Source organism: Stenella coeruleoalba, assembly GCF_951394435.1.
Source record: "Stenella coeruleoalba genome assembly, chromosome: 1".
In the NCBI taxonomy this organism is placed as follows: Eukaryota; Metazoa; Chordata; class Mammalia; order Artiodactyla; family Delphinidae; genus Stenella; species Stenella coeruleoalba.
This window is the reverse complement of record NC_137169.1, coordinates 81,951,431-81,972,854: the sequence shown is the minus strand read 5'-3', so window position 1 is coordinate 81,972,854 and position 21,424 is coordinate 81,951,431. Positions and strand designations below refer to the sequence as shown.

The 21,424-nt window shown below is 44.3% G+C and overlaps 1 protein-coding gene across 6 annotated transcripts in view; it reads left to right on the top strand.

The window, feature by feature from the left end:
• BCAR3 (BCAR3 adaptor protein, NSP family member) overlaps positions 1-21,062 on the top strand; it is a 116,692-nt gene extending 95,630 nt beyond the window's left edge. For 3 of the 6 annotated variants that reach the window (XM_079934114.1, XM_079934113.1, XM_079934115.1), the window contains 5 exons: positions 4,683-4,798; positions 8,599-8,770; positions 11,448-11,559; positions 16,871-17,083; positions 20,428-21,062. In XM_079934114.1, coding sequence (XP_079790240.1) covers positions 4,683-4,798; positions 8,599-8,770; positions 11,448-11,559; positions 16,871-17,083; positions 20,428-20,606 — 792 coding nt within the window. In that variant the 3' untranslated portion in view covers positions 20,607-21,062. The remainder of the gene's footprint in view (positions 1-4,682; positions 4,799-8,598; positions 8,771-11,447; positions 11,560-16,870; positions 17,084-20,427) is intronic. The other 3 variants (XM_079934117.1, XM_079934116.1, XM_079934118.1) reach the window with 1 other exon arrangement.
• Positions 21,063-21,424: the final 362 nt, after the last annotated feature.

The following is a 21,424-nucleotide window of genomic DNA, read 5'->3' as shown; positions in this document are numbered from 1 at the left end:
TACAAAAATGGTCTTTAGGATAAACTTTTTTTTTTTTTTTTGCGGTACACGGGCCTCCCACTGTTGTGGCCTCTCCCGTTGCGGAGCACAGGCTCTGGACGCGCAGGCTCAGCGGCCATGGCTCACGGGCCCAGCCGCTCCGCAGCATGTGGGATCTTCCCGGGCCGGGGCACGAACCCGTGTCCCCTGCATCGGCAGGTGAACTCTCAACCACTGCGCCACCAGGGAAGCCCCAGGATAAACATTTTTAAAGTTACTTGCTCAATTTAGAAAAATTATAAAATACAATTATAAGATACAATTTTAGAAAAATTATACAATACAGATTAAGAGAAAAGAAAAAATAAAAGTCACACAAAATCCAGCTTCTTGGTGATCACTACTGTTAACATTTATTCTGCAAATAGGTACATGTAAATAATAATTGCATGCATATCTATTTGTTTACCACAGAAATGGCACAGGTCTATGCCATGGCACATACCATTCCAAACCCTTGGCACATACTATGCCATGGCACATACCATTCCAAACCCTTTTTGTCTTCCATCGAACAACATGTCATGACTATGTTTCCATGTGACTACATAAATCTGTGTTTACATCATCATCATTTTTGATAGGAAACATTTCTTTTAGATATGGGTGGCTTTTGTTCATAGCTGGCCCCAAGACAACCTCATCCTTCAGAGAGAAATTTCTAGAAAGTAGGTGTTTAAGGCTGAGGTGTGCTTAGCCCATGCCTCAGTATAAGGAGACAGATCCCTTCATTTGAGCAACAGATAAGGACTTAGAGAGATTTAAAGCCCTTTTTCATTTGTAGCTCAGTGGAGTCAATTAGCTTCAAAGATCAGGGCTTATTGAGGAATTGGGTTTTCCTAAATAAATTTCCTGGGTCATGAATCATGGCAGGAAATCTAATCTCCGAGTACTCCCCCAGTGAGTTCCTCAGTTGATTGAAGCTCACGGGGGCGCAGAGGGCCTCCCAATGTTCCTTAATGAGGAACGTTAAGCAGGTGCTGGCTGCTCTGGGGTGAACAGTCTGGGGGGCTGCCAGGAAAGGGGCTGTGTTGGAAGAACAAGGGCTGTTCCCGTGGTTGGCTGGGTGTCCTTGGGCAGTGCCCCAAGTGGTCAGATAATTTGCCTTGTTAAGACCTTACCTCACTTTAATGTGAGCTAAACCTGTTTGGGCAGGAAGAGGATTTAGGTCTCCTGTTCCAGTAAGTAGCTCTCATCCTGGGCCCTGGATCTGAGAGCAGAACCACACCAGTAGCCCAGGAGCCTGGCGTGAACCTGTCTGGGTTCTCCATGGAGGAAGCTCCTTGTGGGACCATGGGTCCGAGTTTACAGAACAGCCTAATTTCCAGGAGGAAATGAATCCTTCCCTGTTGTGGCCTCAGGCGGGGCTTGGTGGTAGTCTAGGAGGAGGTGAGATGCCTGACCACCCTTTGCAGGAGAGTCTGGAACCTTCCCACTGCCTTGGAAGTCTGTTCTCAACTGAAGGAATGTGCAGCCTGCCCTCCTTCTTGTTCTGTTTCTCTGTTTGCATTTTGTCCTCCTGGTGAGGGTCCCACTCCCGTCTGCCTTCAGGCACCCCTGGAAGAGGGGCTGGACAGATCCCCCAAGCAGCGAGGCAGAGACCTGAGCAGGAGCCCCCTGACTGACCCCCGTTCCCAGCCTCCAAGGGCAGGCTGTTAAGTCCTCCTTCCTCCCTCCAGAGTCCCCTGCCATTTCCTTATTCTCTTCCTGAACCACTGACTTCAGGGCTTTGCCAACAAATCACGCACAACTAGTGTCTGTAAGAGGGAAACAAAACAAAGGCTGTTGTTACTGACTCTAAATGCAACCAGATGGGGCCACCAGAAGCCGAGAGCAGGTGCTGGGCAGCATCTGGGGCCCAAGTGCTGGTTCCCACCTGTGCACAGAGCCTGGGGTGTCAGGACAGGTGGATGGCCCTGAGCGCCTGGAGGCTGCCTGCCCAGCAGTATGAGCCCCTCCCCGGGCTGAGCCCCTCCCACCCTGCAAAGGGGCGCTGCCTTGGCCTCACTCACCTGCTGGGCTCTGCAGAAGCTAGAAGGGAGGCCCAGCGGCCAAGGGCCTGGCCTCTGGGGATGAACTGCCTGAGTCTAATGCCACCTCCCCCTGCCTCTCGGTGTCTCTAAAAGGAGAACAATGCCATAGCCCAGCTGGTTGTGAATACCAAAGCCCTCATACCATGCCTGCCCCAGAGTGAAGCTAAGTAAGTGTTCACTAGTGTTCTGTACTGAGCCTTGGTTGAGCACCAACCGTGGGCCAAGCCAGGCCAGGTCATGGTGGGAGAGGCAGGAGCGACAGTGACAGAAATTCAGACCACAGCCCAGGTGGGAAATGCTCTGCAGGGAAAAGCACAGGACCTGCAGGGCCTCTGAGGTAGGGTCTTAAACATAGGGGAGGGAGGGAGTCAGGGTGGGGATGTCTGAGATGAGTTTTGAAGGCTGAATAGGAGTTGGCCTGATGAAGAACACAAAAGGCATCTTCCAGGTGGCAGGCAACACACACGTGCGGAGACTCAGAGGTCAAAAGCCGTGGGGGGAGGGGTTGGTTTATGGAGGATTCACCCTGTGTGGGTGGTGAAGGGCACATGGGGTCAGCTGGGGGAGGGCCTGGGGTCTTTCCTTCTTGTTTTTAAGTCTACTTTTGGGCTCGTGCCAGGTTGCTGCCTTCAAAGAACTTTGCAGTTCAGTGAGGGAGACAGGCCCGTAAGAGCACAGTGCAAATCAGAGTCCTCTGCAGAGGACAACAGACACGGATAGTGGAGCCAGGCAATCTCATTTCTATGGAGAAGGTCCCTGGCAGCTGGGAGGAGAGCAGGGCCAGGCCCCTCTCAGGGCTCCCCTGGGTCACTGCAGCAACTCCCGAGGCAATGGGATAAGGATCCAGCAGAGTTCTGAGATCCTGCAAAGCTAGGATGGCTGAGATCAGAAGAGCAGAGGGTGGCTAGAATAACTCATCGTGGGGCATTGATGTCGCCCTGCACTGCCGGGTCCAGCTCATAGTAAATCCTCTACAAGTGTTCATCCCTCCTCTGCATCTCTGAGCTGCACGGCCCCAGGCTTTTCCAGGAGACCTAATCCAGGCTCTGCACTGTGACCTCACGACGCCCTTGTTCCGTAGCTCAGCCTTGGGGCAAGCAGGTGTCAGCATTTCCTGGTAATACGTCAGGAAAGTGACCAGGGGATTGCACGTTTACACTGAAGGAAAACAGACTGGAAAGGAAAACAGCTTCCAGAATAAAACTGAGTCAATGACAAGCCTTTGACTCTTGTTACACAGAGTGTGCATGAATTGGATGTGTTGGGTTTGGAGCCTCTGACAGGACAGGTGTCTAAACAAGCAAGCAAAATGTGTGTGATTGCAGGTGGCCGGGGTGTGCATTAGGGCTGTCTTGCCATGGTCAAGGTGTAAATCTCTTTCCAGAGATCTGGCCAGAATTCTTCCCCCTTCCACGTGGCCAACGATTCACAACTTGACTTTTTTAAATAGCTGGGGTTTTAGGGCCATTTGATCCTTGGCAAAGTCTTTGAGAAAGGTGAACTTAGCCGTTGTGTTAGAGAAGGGGAAACTGAGGCCCAGAGAGCAGAGTATGAATCCTGCATCCTAGTCTGGAGTCTGTGCTGGACAGTTCATCCCCGGGGCTGACAGTGGTGCCTCTGCTCAGCCACCGAAGTTAAGGGTCAAGGTTAATAATATCAGCTGAACTTCCAGATGTTTTTCGTGGCCTGTTATGAAGATACCTGGACTGTTCATATACCCGGGATAATTATAGTTGAGGACAACACTGGCTCAAGGAGAGGGATTGTCCCGCGCCTGCCACGTGTCCAGGGTTGGTTTGACCCACTGTATCTGCTAGTTGCACTGTTAGTACATCAGTGCTCTGTGAGTGTCACCAGCCCCGTTTTAGAGACGGCCTAACTCAGTTGTAGTATTTGGAGGTAGCATGTAATAACCCTAAGTGGTCAACTAATACCTGATTCCAATAAGCTGTGATCACACACTAGAATTGAGATGGGGAGAGCTGGCTGGGACAAACAAACCAGATTTCCTTTAAGGAAGACCTCTCGGGGTGGTGGAGGGGAGAAGTGGGTGTGTTTGAGGCCTCGGGTTTCAAATCGCTATACACGTTTCTAATGGTTTCCAGACGTACACTGCGTTTCCTGAGCCCAGGAGAGGTGTAATTAAGGGTAATAGGAGCCAGCCCTGCCGTTAAGTGAGAACATGAACGGCAGAGCCTGCAGCAGAGCAGCATTTGGACGCAGCTCTGCTTTTCCACTGCAGGGGATTCGTTTGCTGTGTGCACACACAGCCCTGCTGTTGGCAGCAAAACATCACAGCAGGATCCAGCCTGTGTTAGACAAAAGCTTGAAGAACTGTACCATTCTCTGACCGGGCAGAAACACCAAATCTGCAGATTTTGCAGACCAATCTAGGTGCTTTCCTCCCAGGTTTTACATTCCAGTATGTGTATTAAAATCCTCCAAATATATTAAAACTGTATCCTAAGATGCCACTGCTTAAAAAGAAATGCAACAAGTCAAGTGCATCCACACTGTTCCAGTTGAGTGTATTTCTTTCCATGTGATAAATTCGTGTTGGCAGCAAGCCCACGTCCTGGTCCAGTTCATTTCAACCTGTGTTCTTGACAGGTCGCGAGGATACTTGAAGTCTCTGAAGAGATGAGGAAGAACATGGGCATGAGCTCAGGGCTGGAGCTCATCACCTTGCCTTATGGCCACCAGCTGCGCCTGGACATCATCGAAAGGTGAGCAGTGCCGCTCTGCATTTACAGCACTTTCAACTCCACAGGCTGCACAGCCACAGGTTTCAGAGCTGGGAGAGGCCAGGCACCCACCACCCCAGTTCTGCCTCGCTTGAGGGCGGGTGGCCCAGAAGCCGTAGCCAGAGAATTCCTGGAGAAGCTCAAAGAGACAGCAAAGAGGAAGTCAGGGAACAGAGAGCACGTTCCCGTCCCTGCTCCAGGAGCAGGTGGAGCAGCGGACAGACGACCCGCCTGGGAGCACAGCTCACCACGGCCCCTGCCAGCCTGGGGTGGGAGCAGTACTGCAGGCAGACGGAGCACGGACGCCATACCACCTCCAGCCCGGCTCACTGAGCTGCAGCCCCCTTGTCTCCGGAGTTCAAGACTGCTTTAGGAATTAAGTGGGAGTTTGTGGGGGAGTTGGGAAGAACAGAGTCTGAACAATGTTTTCTCTGAAGGGAGGGCAGATGGGGGATCAGAGGTCAGGGGATGACGGAACTCAGGCCCCGGCCTCTGAAGCATCACTGCCCTCTTCTCACAAAAAGCCAGGGCCCTGGCTGTCCATTAAAACCCACTCACTTGAACGTCGGATATTGAGAAATTAGAAAGATAGAAGTAGTGAGGCACGTTTTTAAGAAAAGAAGCACTAGACTAGATTCTCATATTACCATAGAAGGTGGCCTTTTCGACACAAAAGAAAAGATAGTTTTTTGTGTGTGAGACTATCTTGTTATCTTAAGTTTTCTGTTTCTCCAACCAGGTTCCCAATTGCCACAACACACATGTGGTCTTTAATGGACAGCCAGGGCCCTGGCTTTTTGTGAGAAGAGGGCAGGGGTGATTCAGGGGCCGGGGGCCTGAGTGCCGTCATCCCCTGCCCATTGCTTTCCGTGATGTTCTGGGTCACAGCGCTGTCCAGTACAGCAGCACTCTGTGATGGCAGAAATCTCATTACAGCAGCCACTAGCCACATGTTGCTACCGGGCACCTGAAATGTGGCAACTGAAGGCTGCAGTGTTTTATTTTACTGTGTACTATTTTAAGTGTAAGTAGCCACATGTGGCTAGTGGACAGTGCAGTCCTAGGCTGTCAGCCCCTAGAAAGTGAACATTGTATTTTAAATAGCCTGGGAGGGTCGATAACAGCTGCTTTCAAGGTTACCTGACTATGAAGCAGATAAAATGGCTCCAATACTGCTATTGCCTTGGCTTCACAGCCACAGATGCATCCCGTAGGAAACATCGAGAGTACCAAATGGAAGACTTCTGGGAGGCAGGAGGACAGGAAATGGCCCCTGATGCCTTTGATCAGAGGCCAGGGTGGGTGCTTGTTGGCCTGTTGTTCAGTGTCTTCGGGCAATTGTAGGTCCGACTTCCGAATTTCCCTACTTTCCCTGCTCAGACTGTTCTAGATGCTAGCCCCGCTCTCCAGGCGTCCTCCTCCCTCCCCATGCCGCAGGGGCCGGGCTTCTCATTTCCACTAACTTTCCCTCCTTCCTGGTCTGGGTCCGGTGGTCATCATTTCCACAGAGACAGCTGTGCTGCCATGCGTCCCAGTTTCTCACGTGATACATTTCAGCCTGAAAACTGCCCAGTCGCAGGCCTTATTTTATCAGTGTCATTAGGTGTGTTGGGCATGGATTCTAGGCCCAGGCTGAGGTCAGCAGGCTTGAGGCTTCTCTCTGGGCTATTTTCTGACTTCCACTCTTGTCTACATCCGTTTCCTCTTTCTCCTGATTGCCGCCTGCCTGGGGTCTGGCTCCTTGGCTTGTTTCCTGTTCAGGGCTGACCTGTGGGATCTACCTGCTAGGGCTTGGAGGGCTGTTTTCTCCATTACAGTGTGTTTACTAAATAAAGGCCAAGGTTGTAGCAGTCCTGCAGGATCAAATGACATTATTGTGTTTGAGAATTGAATACAAACTACCCTTCATTTTAAACTTACCACTTCACCCATTCCAAGCCTAGCAGGCAGAGATATCCTTCGTATAACGTTTAGTGCCTCCCCCTGCCAACCCTGGGAGCTTCTGCTGTAGGGCCGCCTTGCTGAGCTGGTTTCCTCGTGGTGGTGTATGCAGGAGGCTTGAGGCAAATGTTGGTTAAACGAATGGATATAATTACGCAAATAGCTGTTGATATAATGCCAGGTCTTAAAGAAGTAGAGAGCCTGTCTTTTATTAAGGGCCATTAAAACATAGGAAAAAACACTGAATTAAAGAATCAGTTGAAGGCAACATGGGAAGTTAGTTTACTACTAAACATCTAACATGTTTGGCTCAACCTTAACAGTTTGCAAATGGGTCACAAAACTCTTCAATAAGTACAACAGATAATAAAAATATACTTTAAGCCTATTTTAGGATCCATTAATTAGGAAAGATAGGAAATCAGCAAAAAAGATACAGAAAAAGGAAAGAGAGACCAACAGGCAAAAGGGACCAAGATACAGAGGGAGAGATGCACATATAGATACAATTTTAGTAACTACTATTTGCTGGGTGCTGTGGTGCCAGGCGCCTTAATTATCTTTACACACACACAGTCTTTCTCCCAACAACCCTTGTTCCCATTTTAGAGATGAGGAAATGGGGGAGTAGAGCAGTCAGGTAACAGCCTAAGGTCACACTCAGAGCAAGCACACTGCATACCCACATGTGCAAACACTCACAGACAGCAGAGCCCGTTACTGATTTAACAATCATTAGAGAAACTAGTAATGCTAAGCACTAGATGAATCACACCTCTCTCTGCTCTAGAAGAGTGAGAGAGACACCAGCACATGTGGGCATAGAGAGAAGCATGGTCTTGGAGTAACATCCTTAGCTGTGAACTTTCAGGACAAGGTGGCCCAGTTTCAAAGGCAAAGTCTTATTGTTTCGACTATCGCTTTGAATCAGGGCTTCACCTCCAGCACTGTACCAGCGCCTGGAGAAATTTACCTGAGGCTACTCTGGCCCAAGGCAGGAACTCCTGGTCCACAGGAGGAAGGAGAGGCGGGTTTACAGGCTGTGCTGCTGCCACCAGGAAGGAGACCTCTCTGCGACCCCATTCATATTGGTCCCATTGTCTGTAGACAAAAGACCATTCTGCTTCCTGTTTTGGGTCTGCGAGGTTGACCTGTGTAGTTCAGGATGAGAAAAGGGAGGACTGTTGGCAGATACAAGATTTCAATTTTATTAGGTCTGACCTTACAGGGATGTCCTGCTGGTCCACTGTTGAGTCTTTGTCCACATCTCCATTCCCTTTCTGGCCCCTTGACCGGAGCCACAGACACTCTGTTCTTAGCTCCTCATTTCTTTCTTTGTTCTGACATCCATGTCGTCTTCCTGAATCAAGCATGTTCTCTCATTTTTCTGTCCCTTGCATCCTCCAGTCCAGGGGGCTCAGTGGAGGTGGCCCAGGGCTTCCCTGAGGAAGGGATTCCCCAGTGTGTTGGGGGACCTGGCGTCTCCGCAGACCTGTCATGGTGGAAGGTACAAGGAGCCACTTGCACTTCTGAGCAGCTTCACCCCAGGAGGGCCCTCTTCACATCCCCTGCTCCAGGGCTGAACAGCCCTGTGCTGGGGCATCTGTCTTTTTTGACTCTCCATAGGACACCCACTGAGGCCTCCCCGGGGCCCTGCTGCAGTCAACCTGATGGGGGCGATCTCTCTGTTGAAATCAGCAAGCAAACCGGCTGAGCTGCCAGTACATCTCGGGGCGATAGCAGCAAACGGTGGAAAGCCAGTCCTTGCCCTGGCCCATTTGGTTTCGTTTCCTCTTAGTCCTGTTGGCCCTGGGCCTGACTGCTGTTTTCCTCCCTCTCAGACACAACACGATGGCCATCGGCATTGCGGTGGACATTCTGGGCTGCACGGGCACTTTGGAGGACAGAGCAGCCACCCTCAATAGGATCATCCAGGTGGCAGTGGAGCTGAAAGACTCCATGGGGGACCTCTATTCTTTCTCGGCCATCATGAAGGCCTTGGAAATGCCGCAGGTAAATTCTCGCTTGCTTTGTGCGGCCCTGTGGGCCTGCGTGTACTTAATGTTCTGCAAAGTGGTCTGCAAGCCCATGCTTAGCAAATCACAGATGATTTTAACTAACCTCAAAAGGTAAATCGTATCTTAGTGAAAGCTGCTTTAATTAGGGGGCAAACAAGAGCAGTGTCCCAAGTATTTTGGCTCTGTTTTAAAAACAGCAGATAATTGCTGACAACCTACACTTTCTCTTTGATATACGATAAGAAGAGTCATCCTCAGGAACTATAGATATTCCTGAAGGACCAGTTAGGATGATCACGTCTGGCGTGGGTGTGTTGTATAAGAAAGAGGCTGCTTCTGTCTGGGTCACCGGACGTGCGGGCAGTTTGGGGTAATGACTGACAAACTGGGACGTTTGGGGAACTGATCTCTAAGAATCCCTAGAGTGATTTATCTCAAAGTATGTTCCTCAGATCACCTAAAACAGACTCTGCTGTTAAAAAATTCAGATTCCTGGCCCATCTGCTATATAACCCCCTAAGCAGAGTTTCTGAAATCAGGCACTTTGAATTTATCTGCTTTGACAGACTGTTCTTAGGAGGAGGGTCAAAACTGAAAACCTGTCTTTGAAGTCAAATGGACCTCACAGAGGAAAGTGGTCCTGTTGTCTTGACGGCTAGGAGTCAGCTTTCAGACTTCCGTCGTGTTAAGCCCTAGGTACTCGGCGACTTCGAGTATGAGACCACAGTCCCACAAGCCCAGTGTGCAACCCCTAACACCAAAACCGCAGCTCATTTAGCTTGTCTGTTTCACAGCCACAGATTGTCTCTGAAATCCTGCCGGGTGCTCACTGAACATCCACCATTGCCACTGGGGCACTGTTGCTAAGTCAGGGCATGTTAGGAACATAATTTCCTTGCACGAAAGCGAGGTCACCTTTCAAACAAGAAGCTGAAAAACCTCATGCTTTCACCAGGAAATTTTGAGAGGGGTCAATGCCAATTATCATATACCAAGAGCTTTCAAAATTCTTTAGATGCACTGGAACTGTATAGGGGTGATATTTGAAATAAGCAAGTTCAGCCATATTTTCATGATATACTGACTTCTGCTATACCAACAGGAGTTATAATTTTTCATTTGGGTGTTTTTAATTTACATCATATTTATTTCCTCTTATCCAAAATTGCCTATAATTTTGAGGGCTAACAGGCTAACTGTATGCATAGGCCTCCCAGCCCAGAGCTTTCTCCGAGAGTAGCGAAGGGGGTATTTTGTGGCATTAACATGGTTGCTGTCCATGACATCAAACTCAGCAATTAGGGACTTACCCCAAAGCACCTAAACATGCCTTTATAGATGGCTGCCTCCCCCCACACAGCAGCATCAGACTCCTCCCTTCTGGAGTACTTCAGCAATGAGGGGGCAGAGTCGTCTAGGGTGTTCAGGGCCCTGCTTGGGGAGGGGAGTGGCAGGCCTAGGAAAAACCCGAGAGGAGTCATGTCATTTCTGTGCGCCATCATCTAAACCTGCTCCTTCTCTTCTCAGCTTCTGGGGTCAAGAGGGAGCATCCAGGAGATGGGCCTAGCCCAGAGACAAGGGCTCCTTTCAGAAAGGCGGACGCTTCAGGGAGGGGGAAGAGAAGAGAGGGCGGGGTGGTAGGAGGCCAGAGGAAAAACAGCCACATCCTTTCCTTCCCAACAAATCTGCTGATGGTGATCCTTTCTCACCTTCCTCTTGGAATACACAGGGAGCTCTTAGAGCCCAAGGAAATGAATTTCAGCTCCGCCATTTAGTGGCTATGAAACCTTGAGCAAGTTACCTAATCTCTTCTGTTTTCTGACCTGTAAAATGAAGCCAAAATACCTGCCTCATAGGGCATGGTGAGGATTAAATGAAATTCCTCAAATACCTGACAGAGTTGGCTCTCATTCCATAAATATTAGTTCCCTTCCCTCCTTCCTTGTTTCATGTAGAAAAGGTCAGACACGGGCTTGCTGGTTTTAAGGTGTGAGTGGGGGACCATTTATCTAGGGCAGTCAGAGTCAGTGGCATATGTTGGTTTTGACTAAATTGTTCCCAAAGAAATGAAAAGGAATGAGTAGTGGCATCATATGGTCTAGGCAATTTTCCACGTCTCAGACTTTATTACTTACAAGTAACATTAAAATGCTGTATGTCATATTCTACATCCTTACATCAGTATAACCTCTATGGAGGACAGTTGGCAACTCCTATCAAAATTCAAAATACATGTATTTTTTGACGCAGTAGTTCCACTTCTGGAAATTTATCCTCCAGATATTTGGTAACAGAAAAATATGTTTAAAGCGCTTATCTACAGGAAACTAGTTAAACTATGGTTTATGCATAAATGGAACACTAGGCAAAAGTTTAACAGAACAAGACTGTTCTATGCTGTTTTATATGTACTTACACGGAATAATTTCCAAACAATGAACAGAAAAATACGTGTAGTATGATACGCATTTATTGTAAAAGGTGTGTGTGTCTCATGGGTTATTAGAACAATGTGGAGCAGGGTCGGGGTGGGGATTAGCTTTTCTCTCTACACTCCTTTCAACTGCTTTGAGTTTTTACCATGTACCTCTATCACCCATTCCAAAATCTAAGGAAAAAGGTAGTTTTAAAAAGAGCCTTTTCCAAAACGATAACACCTTTCTTTCTTCCAGATCACAAGGTTAGAAAAAACGTGGACTGCCCTGCGGCACCAGTACACACAAACCGCCATCCTCTATGAGAAACAGCTGAAGCCTTTTAGCAAAATCCTGCACGAAGGCAGAGGTGAGCACAGGATCAGGACAAGGGGGTCTGGTGGCAGCTCTGGCAGTGTCATATCTGTTCTGGTTTGATTGAAGCATTTAGCAGGGCATATTATGAGGCTCTCAGTTATGTGCAGGACTGTTGATGGGTCACCAAGGCTTTTATCAGATGACAGCATCGCTTTGTAGGTCTGCAGTTGCTAAAACAAGACATAGGCTACTAGTTACCTTATTTTGTGCTTAACTTTATAAATTGAGGTGTAATTTACATAACATTATATTAGCTTCAGGTGTACAACGTAATGATTTCATATTTGTATATGTTGCAAAATGATCACAATAAGACCAGTTAATATCTGTTACCATACATGGTTACAAAACGTTTTTTTTCTTCTGATGAGAACTTTCAAGATCCACTCTGCTAGCTACTTTCAAATATGCAATACAGTATTATTAACTATAGTCACCATGCTGTACATTACATCCCCCAGGACTTATTCACTTTATAACTGGAAATTTGTACCTTTTGATCCCCTTCATCCATTTCACTTCTCCCCCTACCCCAACTCAGGCAACCACCAATCTGTTCTCTATATCCATGAGCTCAAAGGGTGTTTTTGTTTTTTTTAGGTATCACATGTAAGTGAGCTCATATGGTATTTATCTTTTTCTGTCTGACTTATTTCACTTAACATAATGCCCTCAAGTTGCATTCATGTTGTTACAAATGGCAGGATTCATTATTTTTTAATGGCTGAATAATATTCCATTGTGTATATATGTATGTGTGTGTGTGTATACACACATGCATCTTCTTTTTTTACTGAAGTTATAATTGATTTACAATGTTGTGTTAGATTCTGATATACAGCAAAATAATTCAGTTATACATATATATGTATCATTTTTCATATTCTTTTTCATTATAGGTTATTACAAGATATTGAATGTAGTTCCCTATGCTATAAAATAGGACGTTATTTATCTATTTTAGATATAGTATTTTTTTTATAAATTTATTTATTTTTTGGCTGTGTTGGGTATTCATTGTTGCACTCAGGCTTTCCCTAGTTGTGGTGAGCAGGGCTACTCTTGCTTGCGGTGCATGGGCTTCTCCTTGCGGTGGCTTCTCTTGTTGTGGAGCACAGGCTTCAGTAGTTGTGGCATGTGGGCTCAGTAGTTGTGGCTCATGGGCTCTAGAGCGCTGGCTCAGTAGTTGCGCACGGGCTTAGTTGCTCTGTGGCACGTAGGATCTTCCCGGACCAGGGTTCAAACCCGTGTCCCCTGCACTGGAAGGCGAATTCTTAACCACTGCACCACCAGGGAAGTCCCTATATATAGTACTTTGTATCTGCTAATTCCAAACTCCTCATTTATCCCTCCCCTTCTTTCCCCTTTGGTAAACATAGATTTGTTTTCTATTACTGTGAGTCTGTTTCCATTCCGTAAATAAGTTCATTTGTATCATTTTTTTTAGATTCCACACATAAGTAATATCATATATTTGTCTTTGACACACTTCACTTATGAAGTATGGTAATCTCTATGTCCATCCATATTGCTGCAGATGGCATTATTTCATTCGTTTTTATGGCTAATATTCCATTGTGTGTGTGTGTGTGTGTGTGTGTGTGTGTGTGTGTGTGTGTGTATACCACATCTTCTTTATCTACTTATCTGTCGATGGACATTTAGGTTGCTTCCATATCTTGGCTGTTGTAAATAGTGCTACTGTGACCACTGGGGTACATGTATCTTTTCGAATTAGAGTTTTCTCTGGATATATGCCCAGGAGTGGGATTGCTGGATCATATGGCAACTCTATTTTTAGTTTTTTAAGGAACCTCCATACTGTTCTCCATAGTGGTTGCACTAATTTTCATTTCCTCCAACCATGTAGAAGGGCTCCCTTTTCTCAACACCCTCTCCAGCACTTATTATATGTGACTTTTTGATGACGGCCATTCTGACCAGTGTGAGGTGATACCTCATTGTAGTTTTGATTTACATTTCTCTGATAATTAGCAATGTTGAGCATCTTTTCATGTGCCTATTGGCCATCTGTATGTCTTCTTTGGAGAAATGTCTATTTAGGTCTTCTGCCCATTTTTTGATTGGGTTGTTTGTTTTTTTGTTATTGAGTTGTATGAGCTGTTTGTATATTTTAGAAATTAAGCCCTGTTGGTTGCAGTGTCTGCAAATATTTTCTCCCAGTCTGTTGGTTGCCTTTTCATTTTGTTTATGGATTCCTTTGCTGTGCAAAAGTTTATAAGTTTGATTAGGTCCCATTTGTTTATTTTTGCTTTTATTTCTATTGCCTTGGGAGACTAAGAAAACATTGCTATGATTTATACCAGAGAATGTTTTGCCTATTTTCTCTTCTCAGAGTTTTATGGTGTCATGTCTTATATTTAGGTCTTTAAGTCATTTTGAGTTTTTGTATATGCTGTGAGGGAATGTTCTAAGTTCATTGATTTGCATGTAGCTGTCCAGCTTTCCCACCACTTGCTGAAGAGACTGTCTTATCTCCATTGTATATTCTTGCCTCCATTGTCAAAGATTAATTGACCATAGATGTGTGCGTTTATTTCTGGGCTCTGTATTCTGTTCCATTGATCCATATGTCTGTTTCCATTACCATGCTGTTCTGATTAATGTAGCTTTGTAGTATTGTCTGAAGTCTGGGAGGATTATGCCTCCAGCTTTGTTCTTTTTCTTCAGGATTGCTGTGGCAATTCTGGGTCTTTTGTGACTCCATATAAATTTTACAATTATTTATTCTAGTTCTGTGAAAAATGTCATAGGTAATTTGATAGGGATCACATTAAATCTGTAGATTGCTTTGGGTAGTATGGCCATTTTAACAATATTAATTCTTCCAGTCCAAGAGCATGAGTCCACATCTTCTTTATCCATTCGTCCATTGATGGACATTTAGGTTGGTTCCATGTCTTGGCTTTTACAAATAATGCTTCAGTGAATGGGGCAGGGAGGTGGTGCATGTATCTTTTCAAATTAGTGTTTTTGTTTTATTCAGGTAAATACCCAGAGGTGAAATTGCTGAATCATATGACAGCTCTATTTTTAACTTTTTGAGGAACCTCCATTTTCCATAGTGGCTGCACCAATTTACATCCCCACCAACAGTGCCCAAGGGTTCCCTTTTCTCTGCATCCTTGCTAAAACTTGTTATTTGTCTTTTTTATAACAGCCATTCTAACAGATGTGAGATGATATCTCATTGTGATTTTGATTTGCACTTCCCTGATGTAGCTGTCCAGTATTCCCAACACCACTTATTGGAGAGACTGTCCTTTCCTCAGTGTATATTCTTGGCTACTTTGTCACAAATTGACCATATGTGTGTGGTTTTGTTTCAGGGCTCCCTATTCTGTTCCATTGATATATGTGTCCGTTTTTATGCCAATACCATGCTGTTTTACTATAGCTTTGTAATGTAGTGTGAAATCAGGGAATGTCATGCTTCTAGCTTTGTTCCTTCTCAAGATTGTTTTGGCTCCTTGGCATCTTTTGTGATTCCACATAAATTTTAGGATTGTGTTTGTTCTATTTCTGTGAAAAATGCCATTGGAATTTTATAAGGATTGCACTGAATCTATAGATTGCTTTGGGTAGTATGGACATTTTAACAATATGAATTCTTCCATTCCGGGAGCACAATATCTTTCCATTTATTTGTGTCGTCTTCAATTTCTTTCATCAATGTCTTACAGTTTTCAGTGTACAGGTCTTTCATCTCTTTGGTTAAATTTATTCCTAGGTATTTTGATCTTTTTGATGTAATTGTAAATGGAATTATTTTCTTAATATCTTTCTGATAGTTTGTTATTAGCATATGGAAATGCAACAGGTTTTTGTATACTTTGTATCCTGCAACTTTACTGAATTCGTTTATTCTAACAGTTTTTTGGTGGAGTCTTTAGGGTTTTCTATATATAATAGGTCATCTGCAAATAGTAATAGTTATATGTCTTCCTTTCCAGTTTGGATGGTTTTCTTTCTTTTTCTTCCCTAATTACTCTGGCTAGGACTTCCAATACTATGTTGAATAGAAGTGGTGAATAGTCATCCTTTTTTTCCTGATCTTAGAGGGGAAGTTTTTAGCTCTTCATCATTGAGTATGATGTTAGCTGTGGGCTTGTTATATATGGCCTTTATTATGTTGTTGTACATTCCCTTTGTTCCCACTTTGTTGAGTTTTTATCATAAATGGATGTTGAATTTTGTTAAAAATAATTTGATCATCTTAGTAGATGCAGAAAAATCATTTACCTTTCTTTTATTAATGTGGTATATCATAATGATTTGTGAATGTTGAGCCATGCTTGCATCCCTGGAATAAATCCCACTTGATCAATGTATATGATCCTTTCAATGTACTGAATTCAGTTTGCAAATATTTTGTTCAGGATTTGTGGATCTGTGTTCGTCACAGATATTGGCCTGTAATTTTCTTATCTTGTGGCATTACAAAGGTTACAGTCCAGTAGGACCCATGGGCATAATAAGCCCCATTGGCCATCAGAGCTAGGCAATTTAGAGGTGTCCTTTGGAGGCAGCTGGAGATATTGGAATGCCGGACAAGGGTATGAGCTACTTTCTGGGATATACGAGTTAGGTGGAGCAAGGCAGAGGGAGACCACAAAGATTGCGTCATCCATTAACCTCCATTGCTGAGAGAGCCTCATAGGTCCCAGTTGTTTGCCAAACCAGAAGCCTGCCTCTCGGGCTAACGCTTTAAGATTAGCAAATGAGCCTCATTTGCATAATGTCCAGGCACCTCTCAATTGGCTGCCTCTGCACTGAGCCTTGGGGCAGGTGAGTCCAAGCTTGCAAGCCCTTTAAGACCTGTTTCTCAGATGATTATAGCCTTGTGGGTCTTGCAGACATGAGTACTGTTGGTTTTCAAAGTTAGATGTTTTGGGGGCTTATCTTTCAGGTGCTGGTCTTAAAAGCTGGGGTACCCCATGTGGGGTTCAAGCCCTTTGCTCCTCAGGGAGAAGCACCAGGTTTTGAGTTCCCTCCCGATTGTGGGTCACTGTGCCAGGGGTGGGGTTTATAGAGAGATAGTCTCCCAGCCTCTCTTACCTGCTCTGATGTCGACCTTCTCTCATTTATGCATTCGGACAGTTATTCAGACAGTTTTTAGTTTTTTTCCAGAGGCAGTTGCTCCATATTTAGCCACAGATTCAGTGTGTCCACAGAAGGAGGTGAGCCCAGGACACTCCTAAGTTGCCATCTTCAACTGGAGCTCTTTGCGCTTAACTTGGAAAGAAAGCATGACGTGGAAAACTTTACCCCTTGTTTTTCAGAGTCTACGTGTGTTCCCCCAAACAATATATCAGTCCCACTGCTGATGCCTCTTGTGACCTTAATGGAGCGCGAGGCTGTCACTTTTGAAGGAACTGACATGTGGGAAAAAAACGACGAAAGCTGTGAGATTATGCTGAACCATTTGGCAACAGCCCGACTCATGGCAGAAGCTGCAGACAGCTACCGGATGAATGCTGAGAGGATCCTGGCAGGTAAGAGCTGGTTTCGGTAAGCTGTCTACTCTGCACAGTAATTGGAATGAAGGAATGAAAAAGCATGGGTGCTCTCAATAAGAAAGAGACCAAGTAGGAAAGATTAAGGCATGGGAATTCCATTTCCTGTATGGTTGATCACTACTTACTTAGTTCCTGTCTTAGGGATCCTACTTCTCCCTTGCTTTTACGTACTCTCTCTCTTGTGCCAGTGGTATAAACGGAGAGAAAGGATCAAGAAAGAATTTGTCAGCTTGTTTACCATTAGTACCTCTGATAATCACTATTAGAAAAGGTGATGGGCCAACATGAGGAGTTGGGAGTTCTATCTGACTTATCTGTATTCCTATTTCTTCCCAGACACACTGGCAAGTGAGCTCCCCTGCTCTTGGCATCAGAGGGTCCAACATAAGCAAAGGCAGAGAGAGCTTGGAGAAAAGTATGAACCACAAGTACTTGGCTTTGTATTAGTGTAAAGTGTGTCTTAAGGAGTGGCCAGCTAGGTTAAAGAAGAAGGTGGATACAGGTGGGAAGGCCTTCCATGTAGGACTGTGGCTGAGGAAGAGCCAGTGAAGGGTTTTAAACATGGGAGGATGTTATCACATGGTCAGATTTGTTTTCAGTCTGCCATCTTTGTGGAGGAAGGCAGGAAGACTGAAGCTTGCAGGCAAAAAGACCATTTAGGAAGCAAGTACAAGAATAAGGGCTTTACCAACACAGTTATCAGGGGTGACTATTTTCTCTTCCTCACTGTATAATTTTTTTTTTTTTTTGCGGTACGCGGTCCTCTCACTGTTGTGGCCTCTCCCGTTGCGGAGCACAGGCTCCGGACGCGCAGGCTCAGTGGCCATGGCTCACGGGCCTAGCCGCTCTGTGGCACGTGGGATCTTCCCGGGCTGGGGCACGAACCCATGTCCCCTGCATCGGCAGGCGGACTCTCAACCACTGTGCCACGAGGGAAGCCCCTCACTGTATAATTTTTAACAGTCTTCAAGGGCCCACAGTTTGATCCACAAGGTTAAGAACTATATGGGGCAGAAGAGGCCTATTATTTCAACCTGAAACAAAGTTGTTAATTCAGAACAGAATTTGGGACTGAACAATTTGCACTGTGTCTGCTGTAGGTATAAGCACTACATACCTGTTTCTTTTCTTTTCCTCAGAAAGTTCTTCAGGGTTGGCAGTGTAGGACTCAAACCATAAAAGCCTGTAATTCAACTCACCAGATACTGGAATACCTGCTTATACAAAACCAATAAGTATATTACATTAGATGTTGCCTAAGCCAATAATATTAGGGTGGATTTTGAGAAAAGTATGCTCTAAGCTGTTCTACAGAAAATCACCTTAAAGGCATCTGATGGTATTTCTCAGTTGATCCTGCTACTGGTTTTCATAGCAAGTTCTCATTGCTAGAAGTGACTGTGAGCCCAGTAAGGGCAGAGATTTGCTCACCAACATATCCCAGCACTCAGCCCAGGGTAGGGGCTCAAAGCATATTAACTGAATGAGTGGAAGTTGTCATCTGGCCTCTGGCTGGTTATCTGCCAAAGATATTTTGGCATCACATGGATGAATGGAATAGAAGCCTTCTATAATCCTCTCCGTCACGAAGATACTATGATCTAGATGATGAAAATATATTTAATGACAGAGCCAACTACTCCAGCAGTAATCAAGGATGAGAAACATATGCCTGCATGACGCTTTGGCTAGAGGTTTCCCCTGCTCTAATAGAGTTGACTGAGCATCCTTGGCCGTAAGTAGAGCAGATCTTCTCTTACAGAAGAGAAAAGAGAGTTGAGAAACAGGCCCACACATGTGACTGTAGATTGTTTTCTGACAACAGTGTCAAGGTAATTCACTGCATAAAGTAATCTTTCAACAAATGGTGCTGGAACTACTGATTATCATATACAAAAAAAGAATCTCAATCTTTACGTCACAGCATACACTCAAAATGTAACAGCTAAAGTGTAAAGCTTCTATAAGAAAACATAGGAGAAATTCCTTGTGTCCTTGGGTTAGGCAAAATTTCTTAAGATACAAAAAGCATGAACCATAAAAGAAAACTGATAAATCAAAATTTTACATTTTGCTCTTTAAAAGTCACCATTAAGGAAGTGAAAAGGCACACCACAGACTAGAAGAAAATATTTGGCAAACATACATCAGATAAAGGACTTATATCTAGAATCTAAAGAAATCTTACAACTCAAGGAGAAGAGAAACAAGATTTGAATCAACAAAAGATTTGAATAGACACTACACCAGAGTGGATATACAGTGACAATAAACTACATGGAAAAATGTTCAAAGCATTAGTTATTACGGAAATGTAAATGTAAACCACAGTGAGATACCACCACGAGCTATCTAGAATGACAATACCAAGAGTTGACAGCTGGACTCTTCACATGTTACTGATGAGAATATAAAATGGTAAAGTCATTTTGGAAAAGAGTTTGATGGTTTCTTTAAAAGTAAACATATATTTACCATGTGACCCAGTAATTCCACTTCCAGAGAAATGAAAACAAATGTCCACTCAAAGACTTAATCACAAATGTTCACATTATTCGTAATAGCCAGAAACTGGAAACAATCCAAATGTCTTATCAGTTGGTAAACAATATGTGGTATGTTATGTCCACATAACTGAATACTACTCAGCAATAAAAAGGAATGAATTATTGATAACTACAACAATATGGAATAATCTTAACATCATGCTGAGTGAAAGAAGCCAAAGTGAAAGAAGCTTGACATTAAAAAAAGTCCATGTTATATAATCCCATTTATATCAAATTTCTACAAAAGGCAAAGCAACAGTGATGGAAAGCAGATTAGTGGTTGGCTGTGGTGTGGGGTAGGTACAGGGATTGACTGCAAAGAGGTACTAGAGGATTTTCTACGGTGACTGATGGAATTGTTCTAAAGTGGTGGTGATGGTTGTGCAACTGTATAAACCGCAGCTAAAATGGGTGAATCATGACAAGTAAATTATACAACAATAAAGCTGTTAAAAAAAAAAAAGGTACTTTGAACACTCCTTCTCACAGCACTACGGCCCATGGTGGCTTGTGCACACGAATTTTATTCACGTCTTAGTGAGTTTACTTGTTATTCTTTCTCTGAAGGTGCTCAGGTCCTGGGGAGGGGGGGGGGGCTCTGCCCACCTTTATATAGAGTAGATCCTATATTTTTTTTCCTTGGGGGCATTTTTTGAAAGTTCTGAGAGATGTTCATTTTGCTCCTACTTTAAAACAAGCAAGTTTTCAGTCTATTTTCAACACTGTTTCAAGCAGAACTGAAGTAAGTTTTTTTGGTTTTGTTTTTACTAGGTTTTCAACCAGATGAAGAAATGAGTGAACTCTTCAAGACTGAATTCCAAATGAGATTGCTATGGGGCAGCAAAGGTGCACAAGTCAATCAGACAGAGAGATATGAGAAATTCAACCAGATTTTAACTGCCCTCTCACGTAAATTGGAACCTCCTCCTATAAAGCAGGCAGAGCTTTGATAACTAACTCTCCAGAGAACCTTAGGATATAATTTCAAGCTTATCCAGTTTCTTCTTTGAGAAAGCTTATCATTTGATAAAGTAAAGTAATAATGTGCAAATCTGACAATATACAAGCTTTTAGTATCCACAGGATATTAAACATGTAAATTGCACAGAGCACACTTATTTATGAATTGTTTAAAATTACTACTGATTTTAAAATGAATGATAATTTATTAAGGTAACTATTGCTAATGCTGATCAACAAATTTAAGTGAAGACCCAGCTACATTGGCTGGTTGCTTTCTATTACCGAGGTATTTGACCATTTTAGTTTTAATAATTCCATGTCAGATAAGTGTAAATAGAAGAGTTTAAAAGCATGAAACATTTCAGAAGGTATCAGTTGTATGATATTCTTTAACTAAATATGAAAAATGTAAATAGTCATATGAAAATATATCTTTTTGTGAAACAGCTGTATCCAGTCTCTTTAATATTAAACAATTCATTGTAGTACAATAATTCTACCTCCTACCTTCCTGGGGCACCCTCTTCCCGTGCCACTACATCCTGATTGATGATAGTAAACCAAAATCAATGAGAGCAGTATGGAAATTTTAAGGTTTCTGGCTTAGGGGACAGAGGTGAATACAAGGTAGAGCTGGCTCCAGAAGACCTAGGTTCCAACAACAGCTGTGGTGCTTGCTAGCAGTTGGACTTTTGTCAAGTTAACCTCCTCAAGTCAAGTCCCGTGTGCAGCACAGCGCCTGGTACAAAGTGAGCACCAGATGTTAGTATATTTCATGACATTATTTCACATATTTCAAAATAAT